This window comes from Erythrolamprus reginae, chromosome Z (genome assembly GCF_031021105.1).
Source record: "Erythrolamprus reginae isolate rEryReg1 chromosome Z, rEryReg1.hap1, whole genome shotgun sequence".
Lineage (NCBI taxonomy): Eukaryota > Metazoa > Chordata > Lepidosauria > Squamata > Dipsadidae > Erythrolamprus > Erythrolamprus reginae.
This window is the reverse complement of record NC_091963.1, coordinates 83,124,734-83,143,337: the sequence shown is the minus strand read 5'-3', so window position 1 is coordinate 83,143,337 and position 18,604 is coordinate 83,124,734. Positions and strand designations below refer to the sequence as shown.

At 38.5% G+C, this 18,604-nt stretch overlaps 1 protein-coding gene across 1 annotated transcript in view; it reads left to right on the top strand.

Annotated features, from left to right (window-relative positions):
- CLASP2 (cytoplasmic linker associated protein 2) overlaps positions 1-18,604 on the top strand; it is an 817,644-nt gene that overhangs the window by 566,084 nt on the left and 232,956 nt on the right. The window contains exons 20-22 of the mRNA XM_070727408.1: positions 357-527; positions 12,463-12,563; positions 17,266-17,510. Coding sequence (XP_070583509.1) covers positions 357-527; positions 12,463-12,563; positions 17,266-17,510 — 517 coding nt within the window. The remainder of the gene's footprint in view (positions 1-356; positions 528-12,462; positions 12,564-17,265; positions 17,511-18,604) is intronic.

Here is an 18,604-nt window from a genome sequence, read left to right as displayed (position 1 = left end):
CTGTTTACTAATTTCTTGGAATATGAGAAAAATAATGGCATCCAATAAGTCATGTATATTATATTAGATCTATTTTGTTTCAAATGTATCAGAGATCTGAAAATAGTAGCTGGTAATTATATTTATACTGGTAAGATTTTCCTAATACTTGGGGTTATCCCCCAAGTCAACTCATTTAATTTCATGTTAAAAATTAAATGCATTTTTGGCCATGAATTGATAATACCTGTATATTATCTGACTAGATGTCAGATAATATAATTTTCTAGGTTATAAACAGTGTCTTCACATTTTTTCAGGCAATTCAAACTTGTTCTACATAATAGAATTGTAACACATGTTTTCTTTGCCTTCAGCTGGAAGCCGTTCTGGTTCTCCTGGAAGAATTTTGACTACAACTACACTTTCAACTATGAATACAGGTGTTCAGAGAGTACTAGTCAGCCCTGCAACAGCACAAAAAAGGAGCAAGATTCCTCGAAGCCAAGGATGCAGCAGAGAAGCAAGTCCTTCAAGATTGTCAGTTGGTAAGATTTGTTCATTATAGTTTATTATTATATTATTATTATTATTATTATTATTATTATTATTATTATTATTATTATTATTTATAATTCATTATAGAGATTACAGTATTCTGTTTCACACAAAATGAATATAATAAAGACAAGTTATGCTTCATCTCACAGAAGTCTTGCAATATGCTACAAAAATAGTAATTTTCAGCAGCAGAATACCTCACACTAAGGCCTCAAATAAGTCTACTAAGCGCAAATTATGTCCTTTTCCTAAAATTTAGGCTAATCATTTCAGCACCATCGAGATAAAATTATGCCATCTCTAACACACATGTGAATGTACGCACACACACACGCTATGGCCTTACAATGCAGCCCAGTCTTAGAATGAAAGAGCACACATTTCCTGAACATATAAGTAAAATGCTATTGATTCTGCCTTTTCAGTTTCTGAGATTAGTATTGCATTGGGAGAAGAAAGCAAAAATGTACATTTTTACAGGTATCACTCAGGTTTAATAAAATATAAACATACGTTTTGTCCCTGTAGCTTAATATAATTAACCCTAGTGATGAAATATGTTTGTAAGCACTATTTTATATTTTAAAATAGCATGCAATTCTTAAAATTTTGAAAGTAATTATGAAACTACTGTACATTAATGTACATATCATTTTATCTAAATTGATAAACAGTTATATAGATATGATAATATCTATTTTCCCTGTAGATAGTTCTGTGTTTAATGTTGATTTATAGATCGCTCAGCTATAACTAGTTATCAAGTCAAGATGTTTTTCTAGGATAATCTTCTATATTCAGTGTAAGCAGAAATATACATATTTTAAATAACTAATATAAATAATATATAGTGCTTTAAGAATGCTTGATATTATACAAAGTAAAATGGGATTACTGTACATTAAAATGGGATTTTTTTTTTTGCATCTTTCCTTTTTTGTGCTGCTGTTGGCCTGTCCCCTGAATCATACTAGCTAGAGGTAGTCGCATTCCTCGACCTAGTGTGAGTCAGGGATGCAGTCGGGAAGCTAGTCGGGAAAGTAGCAGGGATGCAAGTCCTGTCCGCTCTTTTGCACCCCTTGGTAAGTATATGGGGAGCTTGTTATGCATGGTTGTTTGCTCCTGATTATCTGCTAATATAAACTGAAGTAAAAATAACAACTATTTCCCTGCATAAAAGACATGTGATTTGCCTACTTTAGCTGAAGAATTTATCCACCTGAAGAGCTTAAAAATCTCCTGTGGAATTATTGAGTAATTGCACAATCCAAAGGCACGTGCATAAGTATTTCTAAAGGGTTGTTGCGTACATCAGTAATTTCAATATATATATATAATGAATATTTATTAAACTGAAAATCTTATGTATGTGTGCAATAGTTTTAGCAGAAAGTATCAAATCTCAAATTCAACTTTCAAAGTTCTTTTTAAATTCAGGGGAATGAAATTTGATGGGGAAAGTTAATGATAGTCACTCACCTCTGGACTGTACTCTGAGGTATAGGTGTATTTTTTGTTTCTATAATGCATAATTTTATTCATTACTTTTTTGTAATTATTACATTTGTTTTGATTTTTCTCTAAATATTAGATTTGTTTCGATATGATCTTTGTTTAATAATTGTTTAATGTAAAAGTCATTCTCCATAGTAGGTGGAGCTGTCATCCATGATGGGTTGACCTCATCTGTCAGCCAATGAGGACTGAGTCTGTTTTAATGTCAATTCTGTCTCTGTCTCCATGGCCCACTTTTGATTCAGTCTTCGCATCTGATAGGATGTGTGGTCAGTGTCTTAGATCATAGCCCCACTTACTTAATAGTGACAGTATATAATCTCAACTGATAGATCTCTACAAAATTGTGAGTTCTATTCTCCAGCCACATGTATGATTGTAACGGAATGAATATGGATGATTGGTTTTTTAAAATGGGGGGGGGGTTAGATTAGATTTAGATTAGTTTTAATATTTGGGTTCCTTACATGTTCCTTTTATATTTATTCCTGTTTTGTAAGCCACCCTGAGTCTACATAGAAGGACGTCCTAGAAATTCAAACAATAATAAATAAATAATAAATATTCTTCCCCAATTACCATCCAAAGTAAGACTCCCAGGGTAGAGGCATTGTGGTGCAAGGAGCCTTGGCTCCAGCTGCTGGCCACAGGTCTACCTGAATTCTGATTGTCTTTGACCCAATAGTACATCTTCAGCGTCAGTGGCCTAGCACAGCTTGTACATAGCACCAGTGGCCAGGAAGGAATTTCTCTAGCTTGTAGCAGTGAGAGAACTTGTTGTGGAGGTGGTTGAGCTGAGATCCTGCTTCCCGCATTTCTGTCACTCTGTAAAACCTAGTCATGAGCAGGATCTCCAGCTACCTTAGCCAGAGGAGTTTTGTCGGAAAGAGGCCGACTCCCCCGCCCCACTGGTTCAGGGACAATCCCATTTATTGGTCCAGGCTCTCCTTTGGTAAGAGCCACAGTGGCAGTAATTTCAAGCAGCACCTCCAAACAATGGCATCTGGGATTTCTGCACCTGCATTTCTTGACAACAGGCCACAGTTAGTCCTCAACTTCACCATCACTTTGCTACTATCCTCAATCACTATCCAGCCAACATCTACCTGCTAACTGGGGCCGCTGTTGATCAATAACCCTTGCAGCTCCCCCTCTAACCTTGAATTACAGCCACCATTTTGTAGCTGTTCCAGTGCTGCCTGACATCACACTGCCATTTTGAAGCTGTTTCAGCGTTGCTCAACATAGCAACCACTATTTTGAAGTCAATATGGCTGCCATATTGTCAAACTTTGTGGACATCATTTTGGAATCTGAACTACAGTCCTCACAGCCCAATGCAAAAGCCATGGCTTCACCTGGCCTCAGGCCGCACACAGGCTGATCAGGGCAAGCTTCAGCCCCCAATGACAGCTTGGACTCTCAGCTCCTGACTGACCCCAGGCCCAATTCCTCTTGCTATACGGAGAAAGATATGGAGAAATGTAACACCAAGGGCCATGATGGCTGTCCCAAGGTGTCCAAAGCGGCTCTATGGGTTGAGTCCCACAAGGACAGGGCACTACAGAAGTTATCCAGCAGGCCCAGTGAGGAGGCAGCCCCCTAGGAGTGCCCTTCCTCCCTTTAGCCAATTTAGCTTCTACCAGAGAGGGAGACTCAGATTCCCTGGATGCCTTTACCTGATGCTGACATTTGGGGTCTCCTGGTTCCATCCTCTAACAAAGGCCAGGTAACTGTCCAACCTAAACCAACAGTGCCCTTGGCCATCTTTATCCGCACGGCCACAGGCCTTAGGTCTTCTCCAGCCAAGTGCCTGCAGGATCCCAGTGTCCAAGCAGTTATTTCAGCAACCACTAAACAAAGGATTGCAGAATGCCTCCAACACTTTAGGTGTCAGATTACCTCAATCCAGGGACATAGTGCCTTTACAGTGGTGGACCTGGACTCTCAATGCAAGTATCACTCCCAGGATTTGGGGCACCCTCATCTGGGGCATGCCATGGACTCTTGATCTCTGTTTTTTGACAAAGAAGGTTGGCTAGATCTAGAGCTCTCAGAGGATGAGGGCATGTCACTGGACCCTCCTTCTTTCTTGTGACTATTTCACATCAGCCTCTTTAGGTTGCTCCTTTTCAGAGCAAATTGTTTTTCTCCATACAAAAATTTTAATACACTTGGAAATATTTTGATGTTATAATAAAAACAGTATCGAGTTAGGACATTATTTATAATTAATCTCCCACACAAAAATTATTACTGTATTTTTCGGTGTATAAGAGACACCTAGATTTTAGAGGAGGAAAACAAGGAAAAAAGCATTCTGAACCAAATGGTGTAGTATTATATTGTTTAATAAAATACCAGTGTAGCAGAATACTTTTTACAACCATGTATACTTTTTAAAACCATATATATTTTTTAAAACCATGTACACTTTCTACACACTTCAAACTTGACAGTTCCAAGACTCATGGACTTCAACTCCCAGAATTCCTCCACCAGTCATGCTAGCTCAGAAATGGGAGTTGAAGTCCACAAGCCTTAAACTTGCCAGGTTTGAAGATCCTTGCATTCCTAACCTCTAACTCAGGTGTCTTCAAACTTGACAGCTTTAAGACTTGTGGACTTCAACTCCCAGAATTCCCCCACCAGTCATGCTAGCTCAGAAATTGGAGTTGAAGTCCACAAGCCTTAAACTTGCCAGGTTTGAAGATCCTTGCACTCCTAACCTCTAACTTGGGGGTCTTCCAACTTGCAACTTTAAGACTTGTGGACTTTAACTCCCAGAATTCTCCATCAGTCATGCCAGACTCGGCTCTCCTCCTGGTTCTCTCCCCCCCCATACCCACCCAGCCCACGGTTCAGATCCATACCCCCTTCTGTTCTAGCTGGACTTAGAGCTGGCATCGCTCTGCAACTGCATGACAGCTCCAGGTTCTGAAGACATAGCAGCCGTGAGTGGGAAGCCAAGCCCAGCTGAGAAAAATCTGATGAAGATTATGCACCTGGGATCGGCTGTAGTGTGAGTTCAGTTGGGGGCGGCTAGCTTTCCACCAGGTTCTTTTCTTTTAAAGAGAGAGAGAGAGAAAAGGGGGCAGGTAAATAACCAGCTTCTCTAGAGAAAGAAATGTGTATCTCCCATCAATTGCAGTGTAATTCTGTCTTTCTTTCTGTCTTTACATTGCAATTGATGGGAGATACACATTTCTTTCTCTAGAGAAGTGTTTTTCAACCAGTGTGCCACGGCACACTAGTGAGACATGGTCAGGTGTGCCGTGGGGAAATTAAACATGTGTCTCCAAACTATAGCCCATGTGCAGGATATGGCTGGCAGAGGCCATTTATCTGGCCCACCACCAGCCACCTCCATCCAAACATAAACATTCCCCTCACAATCCCTCCAGCTATCAGCAACAGGAAGAGTGGAGGCACAGGGAACGCTCACTGACCAATCACCTTCTAGGATTCATCCCGACCACTAGCGATGAACCAATAGTAGGCCGTCTCTCATCCACACCCAGGAAGGTCCCCGCTTGGGCTGTCGCGCACTTGTCATTGTGTGGCCACAGCGAGTAGTTGAAGCTGCTACTCCTCCCGGTGGTCCCAATTTCTAATCCTGGTCAGGACTGGAGGCAAATGTTGCCACCACTAGATGAAGCTTCAGCCTCAGCTGGTTATGTCTATCCTGATGGTATATGTAGATATTTGACCTTTTTCTTTTTATAAGAGGCCCCTGCAGAAGGTGATATACAATGCATCACAATGCTATATGTATAATATGTACTGTATTAGAGTGTCGTTTTGTGTCATTTTGGTTGGTGGTGTGCCCCAGAATTTTGTAAATGTAAACAATGTGCCGTGGCTCAAAAAAGGTTGAAAATCACTGCTCTAGAAAAGCTTGTTATTCGCCCACCCCCTTTTCTCTCTCTCTCTCTTTAAAAGAAAAGAACCAGGTGGAAAGCTAGCCATCCTCATCTGAACTCACACCCCAGCAGATACCTTCCTCAGAGCTTCCTTACATTGCAAGTAGAGCAATGGAAAAAACCCTGCAAAGATTTAGGCCTTGGAAAACATTTGCAGAGAGTAACAGTGAAAGAGCTGAAAGAAACTTACTCAGAACAAGTTAGAGTAATGAAACAAACCCTGCAAAGACTTAGGGTTTGAAAACATTCTTTACAGAGAGTAACAATGAAAGAGCTTGGGTACTTTAATAGGACTTGGTTATGGGTGGAAAGAAATATCTGGAGCGAGTAAATGACATCTACAAAGACATGTTTTGGAATATATTCTTGGCATAGATTAACAATGAATGAGCTTGCAAATGGTAAGAGCTGGGAACATCGTTAGCGCCTGGTTAGCGCTAGAAAAAAACATTTGGAGCAAATAGAGAATGAAAAAAATATCAAAGGCAAGGTTTGGAATACATTCTTGGCAGAAATTAACAATGAAAGAGCTTTCAAGTGGTAAGGGCTGGGAACGTTGTTAGCACTGGTTAGGGCTAGAAGGAAACTTACTCAGAGTAAGTTAGAGTTATGAAACAAATCCTGCAAAGACTTAGGGCTTGGAAAACATTCTTCACAGAGAGAAACAATGAAACAGGCTGCAAGGTAAGAGCTGGGAAGATCATTAGCAGCTAGTTAGGGCTGGGGGAAAAAGCTACATTCAGTGTATAAGATGCACCCTAGTTACCGAAAAATACAGTAGTTCTAAATTAATTACTTCCGGTGTCAGTCCAACCCCCCCCCAACCTTGACCTCAATTTTGTCATCAAGGTACCTAATTTTCTTCTAATTGAATTCAAGCTTAATTTCCCTTAAAACCTTATTAATATTCTTCTCCTTAAATATGCCATAGTGCCTACTCCTACTTCTTATGTATTCTCTCAAAACCGTTACAAGAAACAAAACTTTCCTTCTCATCCTTTCCAAGTTCAAATAAAGTTCAAGTCCCAAGGTGCTCTCTTTCTATTTGTTTTCAGTTCCTCTTTATCACTTGTTAAAGAGGAATCAACCTGCCAAATTCCATTGCATCGGGACAAAACAAATCCAATAAATATTGCCTCAACTTCACCAGCAGATGTCTTCAGTAAGGAATCACAGTTGTTCCCAATTCTTTAGTCCTGGCTTCTATAGCAACTTTAAAGTTTGAATTATGCTAATTCCAAAACCCCAATCTTATGTTCCCAACTTCCATGAGTAAAAGCAGTTTATAAAATTCTTGGGTTTTTGCAAGTTTTAAAATTTATTTAAATGCCGAATAATATATCCAAAAATAGTACAGCCGCAGGCATTTCCGCTTCTGCACAACTTCGGAAGCAAATAATTTTTTTTTAAAGTCCAAATTAAGGTCCCCTCTGGCAAATTCGCTCATCCTTTCCAGCAAACCTTTATTCTTCTCAACCTCCAGCACAAGAACTTATGTTTCTTCTCCTTCCAGATTACTCCCAACACTTCAAAACCTATCTTCCCAGCACGTAGTCACCGCGGCTATGGCAACCAAGGTTGTTTCACTCAGTGACGGTCGAGGTCAAGCCCTCAAAATGGCAGGAGACGAAGTCCTCTTTTTCACATAGGGGGGTTCCAGGCCGATTCGTCCAGAATTGGCACCTCCACACAGCGGGGATTCTGCATCCCTCCCACAAGCATGAAGGAGGAGCCATCTCACTGCAGCGCTGACCATGCCCCTCTCTCCAGGTTGCTCCTTTTCAAGGTGCACAATGCTATTAACATGGGTCTTTTGGAGCCTGTGTCTTCAGAGACATCTCATGCCCCATTGATCTTTTATTCACTGAACATATCCCGGAAGCACAATTGGTTCCCTATCCCTCCCTTGTTCATCGACACTGTTTGCAATCAGTGGACCACTCCTTCCTCAGATCCTGGTCTCTCGTCTAATGACCAATGTTTTTTAACATTGGCCATGAGTTGGCTACTTGCCTGCAGACTCTCCGGTAGATGCCCCATGCTGGCTCTATTCTCTTCCACCAATTTGCTGGGCAACCCATCTGAGTTGTTGCGCCCAAAGGACAGGCGATTGGAACAGGCCCTTCAGAAAAACCATCTGTGGCCTGAGGGATGAAGGCTTCCTTTTTCACCAGGATGTCTCTTATCTTGCTCAGAGATCTTCAGAAGCATTTTGCCAGTAGCTGATAATAGAGCATACCAAGACATCCTTCCGAGGTGGGTAAAATGAGGACCCGGATTGTGGGGGCAATATGCTGGCTCTGTTAAAAAGTGCTATTGCTAACATGTTGTAAACTGCTCTGAGTCTAAGGGGAAGGGCAGCATAAAAAAAAATCAATCAATCAAATAAACAAGCAAGCAAGCAAGCTTCTTGCAGTCACTGATATACAGCAGACACCACCCTGCAGTTGGCCAGGTTTGCTTCCAGATCAATGAGGTACATTGATTGTGCTCTTGGCAGGTGGATCTGCACTACAAATGGCATCTGGCCACGGCCCCCTTTGACAGCCACCAACTGTTCGGGGCAGCCCTGGACCCAATGCTGATTGAGTCCAGGGATAACAGGAAGGTTCTCCCTTCTACAATTAGGAAGATCTCCTTTCGTTCTGGGCCCTACCCTAGACGGCCTTTCCATAACCCTGATCCAGCCCCTTCCTTTTCAAGGTCTGCAGGTCAAGCCAGGTAGCTCTTTCGAGGAGGACGAGAAGATCACTTCTTCTGCCACACCAGCTGAGTCTTCAGGCGAGCCTCTCATCGGGATTGTCTATCTTCACCAATAAGCGGGAGGAGATTACGTCCAATGCATGGGTCAGTCTTCAGTGAAGATTCAAAGGACTTTGTGCTTTATATAAATTTTTGAAAAATGTTATACTGAAATTTTATATGTATAATGTATAATATGTATAATGTATAATGGCAAATAACATAATCACATAACTGGAATAGAATTTGAATTTTTTAATCATACTACTTAATGGGCAAATCCTTACATAGGCATTTAAAATTTGTATTTCATTTTATGAATCTGGCACACTTTCCAGTTTTTATTCTTTTTAAAACGTAACATCCTAACCTGTTAACTGGGTTATTACATCACCATTGTAATTACTGACTTGAGTTTCTGATTTCTGATGAAATCAGATGAGTACTGAATTTACAAAACAATATTCTTCCTTTTTTACTTATGTTTTAATATAACAAATTTGATTTAAGTATTATTAATTGAAGCTATCAATATTTCTTTTTATTAAAAAAACCCCATAGCTTAATGTTTTTAACATCATTTTTCGGGAAAGACTCAACATTTAGTGGCTTTTCATTCAGCAAAAATAACATTTAGTGTTTCTTTAAAAAGATACGTAGAATCATAGGAATTGAATACCGTATTTTTCAGAGCATAAGACACACCATTTTCCTCCCTAAAAGAAGCTAATAATTTGGATAGGTCTTATACTCTGAATGTAGCTTCCCCCCCCCAGCCCTAACTAGTTGCTAATGATCTTCTCAGCTCTTATCTTGTGGGCTCTTTCATTGTTTCTCTCTGCGAAGAATGTTTTCCAAACCCTAAGTCTTTGCAGGGTTTTTTCCATTTCTACTTGCTCCGAATGTTTCTTTCCAGGTGCTAATGATGTTCCCAGCTCTTAGTAGCTTGCAAGCTTTTTCATTATTACTCTCTCCAAATAAAGTTTATTTAAAGCCCTAATCATGGTATAAAATAATATGCTGGCTAAGGACACTAACCAGATGAATATCTGGTAAGCAGATTCTTTTCCTCCCCCAAAATTAAGGTATATCTTATACTCCAGAGCGTCTTTGGGAAAGTTGCATATGGTGATCATGTGATCCCAGGATAATGCAACCATTGTAAATACAGTGATCCCTCGATTATCGCGAGGGTTCCGTTCCAAGACCCCTCGCGATAATCGATTTTTCGCGATATAGTGGTGCGGAAGTAAAAACACCATCTGCGCATGCACGCCCTTTTTTTCCATGGCCGCGCATGCGCAGATGGTGTTTTTACTTCCGCACCTGGGAAGACCCAGGGAAGGTTCCTTCCGCCGCCCAGCAGCTGATCTGCTCGGCAGCGCCGCAGCAGCGAGGAGCCGAAGATCGGGGTTTCCCCTTTGCGTGCGCGGCGGGGAAGACCCAGGGAAGGTTCCTTCGGCCGCCCAGCAGATGATCTGCTCGGCAGCGCCGCAGCAGCGAGGAGCCGAAGATCCGGGTTTCCCTGCCGCCCACGCAAAGGGGAAACACGGATCTTCGGCTCCTCGCTGCTGCGGCGCTGCCGAGCAGATCAGCTGCTGGGCGGCCAAAGGAACCTTCCCTGGGTCTTCCCCGCCGCCCACGCGCTGCTCGAGAGCAAGAGGGGGAGAGATAGAGAAAGAGAGAGAAGGAAAGAAAGAGATGAGAGAGGGAGGAAGAGAGTGTGAGAGAGGAAGAAGCAAGATAGAGAAAGAGAGAAAGAAAGATGAGAAAGGAAGAGAGTGACGTCATCGGGTGGGAAAATATTTTTAATTAATATTTTTTGAAAAATCGCGATATAGCGTTTCGCGAAGATCGAGATCGCAAAAATCGAGGAATCACTGTATATGCCAATTTTTATCACATGACCACAAGGGTGCAGTAGTCATAAGTGTGAGAACTGGTCATGAGTCACTTTTTACAATTCTGTCATAATTGCAAACAGCTACCAAATGGAGGGTCGTAAGTCAAAGAATAGTCTGTTTTTTTATATATAAAATCGTTCCAAGCAATATGTTCTGGAAGAGTCATACATGAAATATAACCATAGACATCCAGGAGAATTTAGACAAGACTGTTACACCCTTGTTTTTCATTCGGTAGCTACAAGAATAAGTGAAATAATAGTACCCACTGTCACTTAATCTATGTATAAAGTAGCTAAGGAGTTAATGTTTAATTTTTAAAAATCACATGTATTTCATTGCTTTGACTCATTTTGTGTGTAAATTGGCTGGTATATGCAGTCATCAGGGACCCAACCTTCTAAACCAGTTCTTGCACTCTACATGCTTCAAAGGTATCATTGTGAACAACCCCTATCCAGAATGGTCATTTCGAGCTTGTAACATTTGGTAATGTAATAATGCTTAACTGATCTGAAAAGTTTGGAGAGGTAAGATGTGGCTAGTATTGGACTACAAAGAAAGCTAGGCTCTAGCCAAATAAGATAAGAGAAATATTCCTCATGAATCCTGAAACAAGAGTTCCACAAGTGGTTTACCATAGGAGTTATAAGTTGTTTTAGTTGTCCCACAACTTGGTTCCTATTACCTATGTAAATTAGTCTCCAAAGGCAGGCTGATTTCTCACTTTGCCTAGAACTTGCTTCATTGCTCTTTCTGCAGTTTTCCTGTTCTGTATTATTATGATAACTGAGAGGGTTCATATGATCCTGTTATTGTAGCTTCCAGGCATCACTCCAGATCTACTGGTGCTCTCTACTCTCCAGATGTTTATGGGGCTACAGGTGAAGGATGAGTACATTTTGCTATCATTTGTGCCATCATCCAAGATTAATTTTTACCATATTTGGTTTCCTACAATAATCTTTTATCGTTTTCTACATTAGCTTGTATTCATAATTTTGGGATAATTGAAGTACATTATATGAAACAATGCTTTCATTACATATACCCTAAACTTTTTTTCCTAATTTAAGGTGAATTTTGTCTTTTTTTTGTTTCATTCTTTACTTCTAATGCATGTTGCTTAACATGGTTCATAATTTCTAAACCAGCAAACACCAGACTAAACATATTTTAATATGAGATTTATATAAGTTGTCAGTCTTTGAGTTCCTGTATTTATGCTATCAATAGAATTTTGTTTTGATATTATAAAAAGCCACAGTAAAATAACTGTAAAATAACATGCATTTACATTTGCATTTAAGTGTCAACATTAATGTGCAATTCTATTTTATGAGGATATTTTGGGAACTCAATTGGTAAACATGGTTCTTTTCAGAGAGGACAAGGTGAAAATGATGACACATAGCTGATTTTTTTCATGCAAATGCTATAAATGTGTCTACGGAGAAGGATGGCATAGAAATTCAAATAATAAATGTATATACTTAACATGGAAATTAGATCAAAATGGTATTCACTCAAACTTTTTTTTCAGTTTATTATAGCAAATCTTAAAAAATGTAATTTTCACCTCTAACAATATGTTGGAAAAACTGAAGGAGAAATTTAGTTGCGAATGCATGTGCATTACTAACGTCTAAATTAGAGTCTATTATCCTTTCCTGACGTAATGAATCAAGTGTCATTTGGGATTAGTAGTAAGGAACCAAAACGGAAATAATTTATATATTTTAGATATTTGTTCCTTTCCAAATAAACATTGTATTTCCATTTTTTAAAACTTTCTAAGTCAAGTCAAATTAATTGTTTCTTTATGCTGTTTATTTCAGGTTTTGGAATTAGTCAATCAAGCCGATTGTCTTCATCAGTTAGTGCCATGCGTGTCTTAAACACAGGTTCAGATGTTGAAGAAGCAGTAGCAGATGCTTTGGTAGGTTTTTGTGGGGATAACGAAGTAGAATTTTTATTTCCGTATGTTTTATTATATTATTGTCTAATTTGATTATTGTTTCTGTCAAGTTAAATGATGCCCCTTTCCTAGTAAATGTTAGTACTTCTCTTTGTTCTTTAAATAAATATGTTTTTCTTAAGACTATATGTTCTCTGAAACCTCAGGGTAACTTATCTTCTACCTGTTTTATAAAATAAATATAATGTCTTGTATGTAAATGTGTTGTATTCTGTGATACTTGTGTGAGAGCGGATTATGCAAAATTTTGCAGAGAGTAGTGTTAACTACATATTGTTACTTTAAAACAAATATAAATACAAATCACTGGCTGAGAAATCAGCTGAGTTAATAAAGTAATATTTCAATTAGATCTTATGACACCACCTTCAACAGGAAATCAGTTTATATCAAAACTTGTGCTGTACTTAATCCCCATCCCCTCTCTGTATTCTCATTCTACTGCTTTGTATATTGGCTAACAAGCTATTCAATTCATAACATTTGTTTTTTCTATAATGCTCTCAGCTGTTAGGAGACATTCGAACAAAGGTATAATTATTATTGTTTTCATTCATGTGTGTGTGTGTGTGTGTGTGTGTATGTGTGTGTATTTGTATATATTTGTATGTATATATTTTATTCTCCGATAGGGGTGGCATATAAATCCAATAAATCTAATCTAATCTAATCTAATCATGTGATTACACACACACACACAATTTTATAATATATAAACAAAACACTGTTTTGATAAATAGATTTTATATTCTGCATACATGTTTTAAATTACTAAAAGATTCTAAATAGATCTATATGGGTTTAAATGTAAATTAAATTTAAGTAAATTCCAAATATTTGTCTGCATGGGTTTTTTTTAAGTAATGCAACCCCAGCAGGATAATCATTAGAACATCTGCTGTGTTTTATCTTATCTATGGCAGTTATAGAAACATAGAAACATAGAAGACTGATGGCAGAAAAAGACCTCATGGTCCATCTAGTCTGCCCTGTGTTTCCTGTGTTTTATCTTAGGATGGATATATGTTTATCCCAGGCATGTTTAAATTCAGTTACTGTGGATTTACCAACCACGTCTGCTGGAAGTTTGTTCCAAGGATCTACTACTCTTTCAGTGAAATAATATTTCCTCACATTGCTTTTGATTTCCTCCCCAACTAACTTCAGATTGTGTCCCCTTGTTCTTGTGTTCACTTTCTTATTAAAAACACTTCCCTCCTGAACCTTATTTAACCCTTTAATATATTTAAATGTTTCGATCATGTCCCCCCCTTTTCCTTCTGTCCTCCAGACTATACAGATTGAGTTCATTAAGTCTTTCCTGATACGTTTTATGCTTAAGACCTTTCACCATTCTTGTAGCTCGTCTTTGGACCTGTTCAATTTGGTCAACATCTTTTTGTAGGTGAGGTCTCCAGAACTGAACACAGTATTCCAAATGTGGTCTCACCAGCGCTCTATATAAGGGGATCACAATCTCCCTCTTCCTGCTTGTTATACCTCTAGCTATGCAGCCAAGCATCCTACTTGCTTTTCCTACTGCCCGACCACCCATTTTGAGACTGTCAGAAATCACTACCCCTAAATCCTTCTCTTCTGAAGTTTTTGCTAACACAGAACTGCCAATGCAATACTCAGGTTGAGGATTCCTTTTCCCCAAGTGCATTATTTTACATTTGGAAACATTAAACTGCAGTTTCAATTGCTTTGACCATTTATCTAGTAAAGCTAAATCATTTACCATATTACAGACCCCTCCCGGAATATCAACCCTATTGCACACTTTAGAGTCATCGGCAAATAGGCAAACCTTCCCTACCAAATCTTTCCCTATGTCACTAACAAACATATTAAAAAGAATAGGACCCAGAACAGACCCTTGTGGCACACCGCTTGTAACCTGTCTCTGCTCAGAATACTCGCCATTAACAATAACTCTCTGATGTCTATGCTTCAGCCAGCTTGAAATCCACTGAACTATCCCGGGATTAAGTCCAATCTTCACTAATTTATCTATCAGCTCTTTATGTGGAACCGTATCAAAGGCTTTGCTGAAGTCCAGATAGGTAATATCCATGGCACCACCTTGATCCAACATCTTTTTGACATAGTCAAAGAAATCAATGAGATTAGTCTGACATGATTTGCCTTCAGTAAAGCCATGCTGATTTGGGTCCAATAAGTTATTGTTTTTTAGGTGCTGATTTATCCTCTTTTTGAGTAGAGTCTCCATCATTTTAACTATAACTAATGTCAAGCTAACTGGCCTGTAGTTACCAGCTTCTCCTCTACTGCCCTTCTTGTGGATAGGCACAACACTGGCCATTATCCAATCCTCAGGAACATCTCCTGTTAACAGGAATTGGTTAAACAAATCAGTCAGGGGGGTAGCAATGACAGATCTGAGTTCTTTAAGAACTCTGGGGTGGATGCCATCTGGACCCATTGCCTTATTTATCTTTAATCGTTCAAGTTCTTCTAAGACATCGGCTTCTAAGATCACTGGAACTGAATCCGTACAGCTGGAAGCAATGCTATATCCCTCTATAGTATTATTATGTAAGGTGTCTTTTGAGAAAACTGAACAGAAGTAGCTATTGAAATGGTCAGCGATCTCCTTATTCCCATCAATGCATGTATTATTCCCGGTACTAAGCTTTGTGATGCTGCAGTTTTTCTTCTTCCTATCACTAATATATCTGAAGAAGGTTTTATCCCCCTTCTTTACAGATTTGGGAATTTCTTCCTCTTTTGAGGCTTTAGCAGCATGTATTATCTGTTTCGCCTCCTTCTGTCTCATTTTATACACCTCTCTATCAGCTATACTTCCAGACTCTTTATACCTCCTATAGGCAGCCTTTTTTTCATTGACTATAGCCCTTACATCATTGCTAAACCATAGCGGTTTCTTCTTCCTTTTACCTTTAGTTATTTGCCTTACATACAGTCATGTGGCTTTTAAGATGGCCTTTTTTAATACAGTCCACTAGGTGCTCGCTCCTGCCATTTTATCCCTCCCCTTTAATTCATTATTTAAATATTCCCCCATTGCATTAAAATTTGTTTTTCTGAAATCCAATACTTTGGTTGCAGTATAGGATTGTTCACAATCAGTTTTTACATCAAACCACAAACATAGATGGTCACTGCAACCTAAATTTTCTCCCACCTTGACCTCTGAAACCCAATTCCCATTCGTAAAAACTAAATCTAGAATATTCTCCCCTCTAGTTGGTGTCTTAACCAGCTGTGCCAGAGCTGCTCCTGTAAAGGCCTCTACTATATTCTTACTTTTGCATGTAAGGGCACTGGGGATATTCCAGTCAATATCAGGCATGTTGAAATCACCCATAACCACAATATTTCCCTTTACTGCCATTTGGGTAATTTCATCCACCATCTTGTTGTCATATTCCTCAGATTGCCCTGGAGGCCTATAGATCACCCCAATTCTAATGACAGGACCGTCTTTATTTTGCATGCAAATCCAGAGAGTCTCCAGATCTTTACACGTATTTTGAATTAGTGTTGTTTTTAGACTTTCTTTAACATAAATGACTACTCCACCTCCCTTTCTCTCTATTCTATCCTTTCTATACAGTGTATATCCTGGTATGGATATTTCCCATTCATTAGAATCCTTAAACCATGTCTCAGTTATGGCAACCAGATCCAAATTATCTCTAGATATTATGGCCATTAACTCACAGAGCTTGTTGCTCAAGCTTCGAGCATTTGTGCACATTACCCGAAGAACATTATTTTCATTATTAGTTTGCCCCTTATCATCAACAACTACATCTATTCTATTTACAGCTCCCTTTTCATAAGCTTCCACAAACTGATTTACCCTCATTGGTCGGGGACAGAAATCATCCACATCAGTTATATCTCTGTCCCCTTTACCTAGTTTAAATGCCTGTCCAAAAAAGTTCTGAATTCCTCACCGAGTACCTGGGTACTTCTGTATGATGGATGCAAGCCATCCCTCTTAAACAACTCCCTATTAGACCACCTACTGACATCATGACTTACATAGCCAAAACCTTCAGCTTTACACCACTGCCTTAACCACACATAAACTCTCTGATACAAGTTGTTTTATCCTCCTGGCCACAAACTGGTAACACCTCTGAGAAAGTCACTGAATCAGTTATTTTACCCAGCTCCACACTTAGACATTGAAAATCTCTTTTTACTACATTAACATTTCTCTGGCACAAATCATTTGTGCCAAGATGCACCACCACATCAACATTATTACCTTTACTCACAGCCTTGACAATGTTTGTAATCCGCCTCCTGTCCCTGCTGGCAATGGCCCCTGACAGACACCTCATCAGCTTCACCACATCCTTACTCAGTCCCAAATCAACACCTCTAACAGTTGAGTTACCCACAAGAAAATGTGTCCTCTTTTTATTTCTACTAACTGCACTTGATGGATTGGTGACACTTATAATAATGATTGAGGAGAATGTCATTTTAATTAGATCTTTAGTTTAAATATTTCCTTTTGCAAATAAATAATAATTAGCATTTCCTCTTTTTAGTGTTTCTGAAGATAGTAGTAGGATCTGGAAAACTGAACATCTGAACTGACTGATAAAAGGACCTTATTTTGCCATTGCTTATCTTATGATTTTTTCCCCCCGTATCATAGAAAAAGCCAGTTCGAAGGAGGTATGAATCTTATGGAATGTACTCTGATGATGATGCTAACAGTGATGCTTCCAGTGCCTGCTCAGAAAGATCCTATAGCTCACGAAATGGCACAATACCCACCTACATGCGACAGACAGAAGATGTCGCTGAGGTCCTTAACCGCTGTGCAAGTTCCAACTGGTCAGAGAGAAAGGAAGGCCTTCTTGGTCTACAAAATTTATTAAAAAACCAGAGGACATTAAGGTAAGAAATTTATTTTTATTTTACTCAGATATAACCTTTAATAGTGAAGATTTTAGTCTCAATCTTGTTAGTTGCTTTCAATAGAAAACACATATTTATATTCTTAAATTATATTTATAAAACCACCTGACTCTAGCTGACTTCAGAATAGAATAGAATAGAATAGAATAGAATAGAATTTTTTTATTGGCCAAATATAATTGGATCTCTTTAGGCCAAAGAGACCTCTAACAGTGCTAATTTTCAATTTTCATATATCCTTACTTGTTCATATACATCTCTAAATCCCTCTTAACAAAAAAGAAACATAAAAAAGGAAAAAACCCACATTACTTGTTCCTAAACATTTATCATCCATTCATATCAACTAAGTCTTACAGAGTATCCTCATAACTATAGCATTACTGAAAAGTGAAGGCCAAACCATAACAGTTCATTAAACATCAATCAACTTAAATTTATATTATTACATATTCATAACATAATCAACTTACAATCACATCATTTAATTTATAGTAAAAATGTAATATCAATATAGGTTTTTATTTCTCTACCATAATAGTTCCCAATTTATCCATCATTCAATCTATTCTCACTGTTACATTATAATGTCCTGCATTAATAATCTTTCACTGCAAGCCCAGTGTAATCATCTTCCCAAATCTATCTATATTTTCAGTGTGTACTCAATCTTTTCCTACTCCCTTTATTTTGTTATTATTGTGTCATTGTTTGTAAGCTTCATGCAATTTTACTTAAAGAATCTTTACTCTATTATTTTTTTCAAACCTTTTTATTTTATTTTAAATGCGTAGGCCTATTTAAAATTTGTAAATCAGTTAACATTGTCTGAACTATTATTTCCCAGTGTTACTATTACTTTACCCTTTTCCCTTTCCTTTCTTTCAGATAGTATTAAAAAAAGCAATAAGACAATAAATCAAATAAGTATCATCAAATCTTAAAAAAGAAAAAAGAAAAAAATTATCTTTTTATAATTTTATCATTGTCCAAATCATCTTTTCGGTCTTCATCATTATCCAAATCTTCTTCCACCTGTTAGCATTGTCCTTTTAAGGCCTTTTCCATGTCCA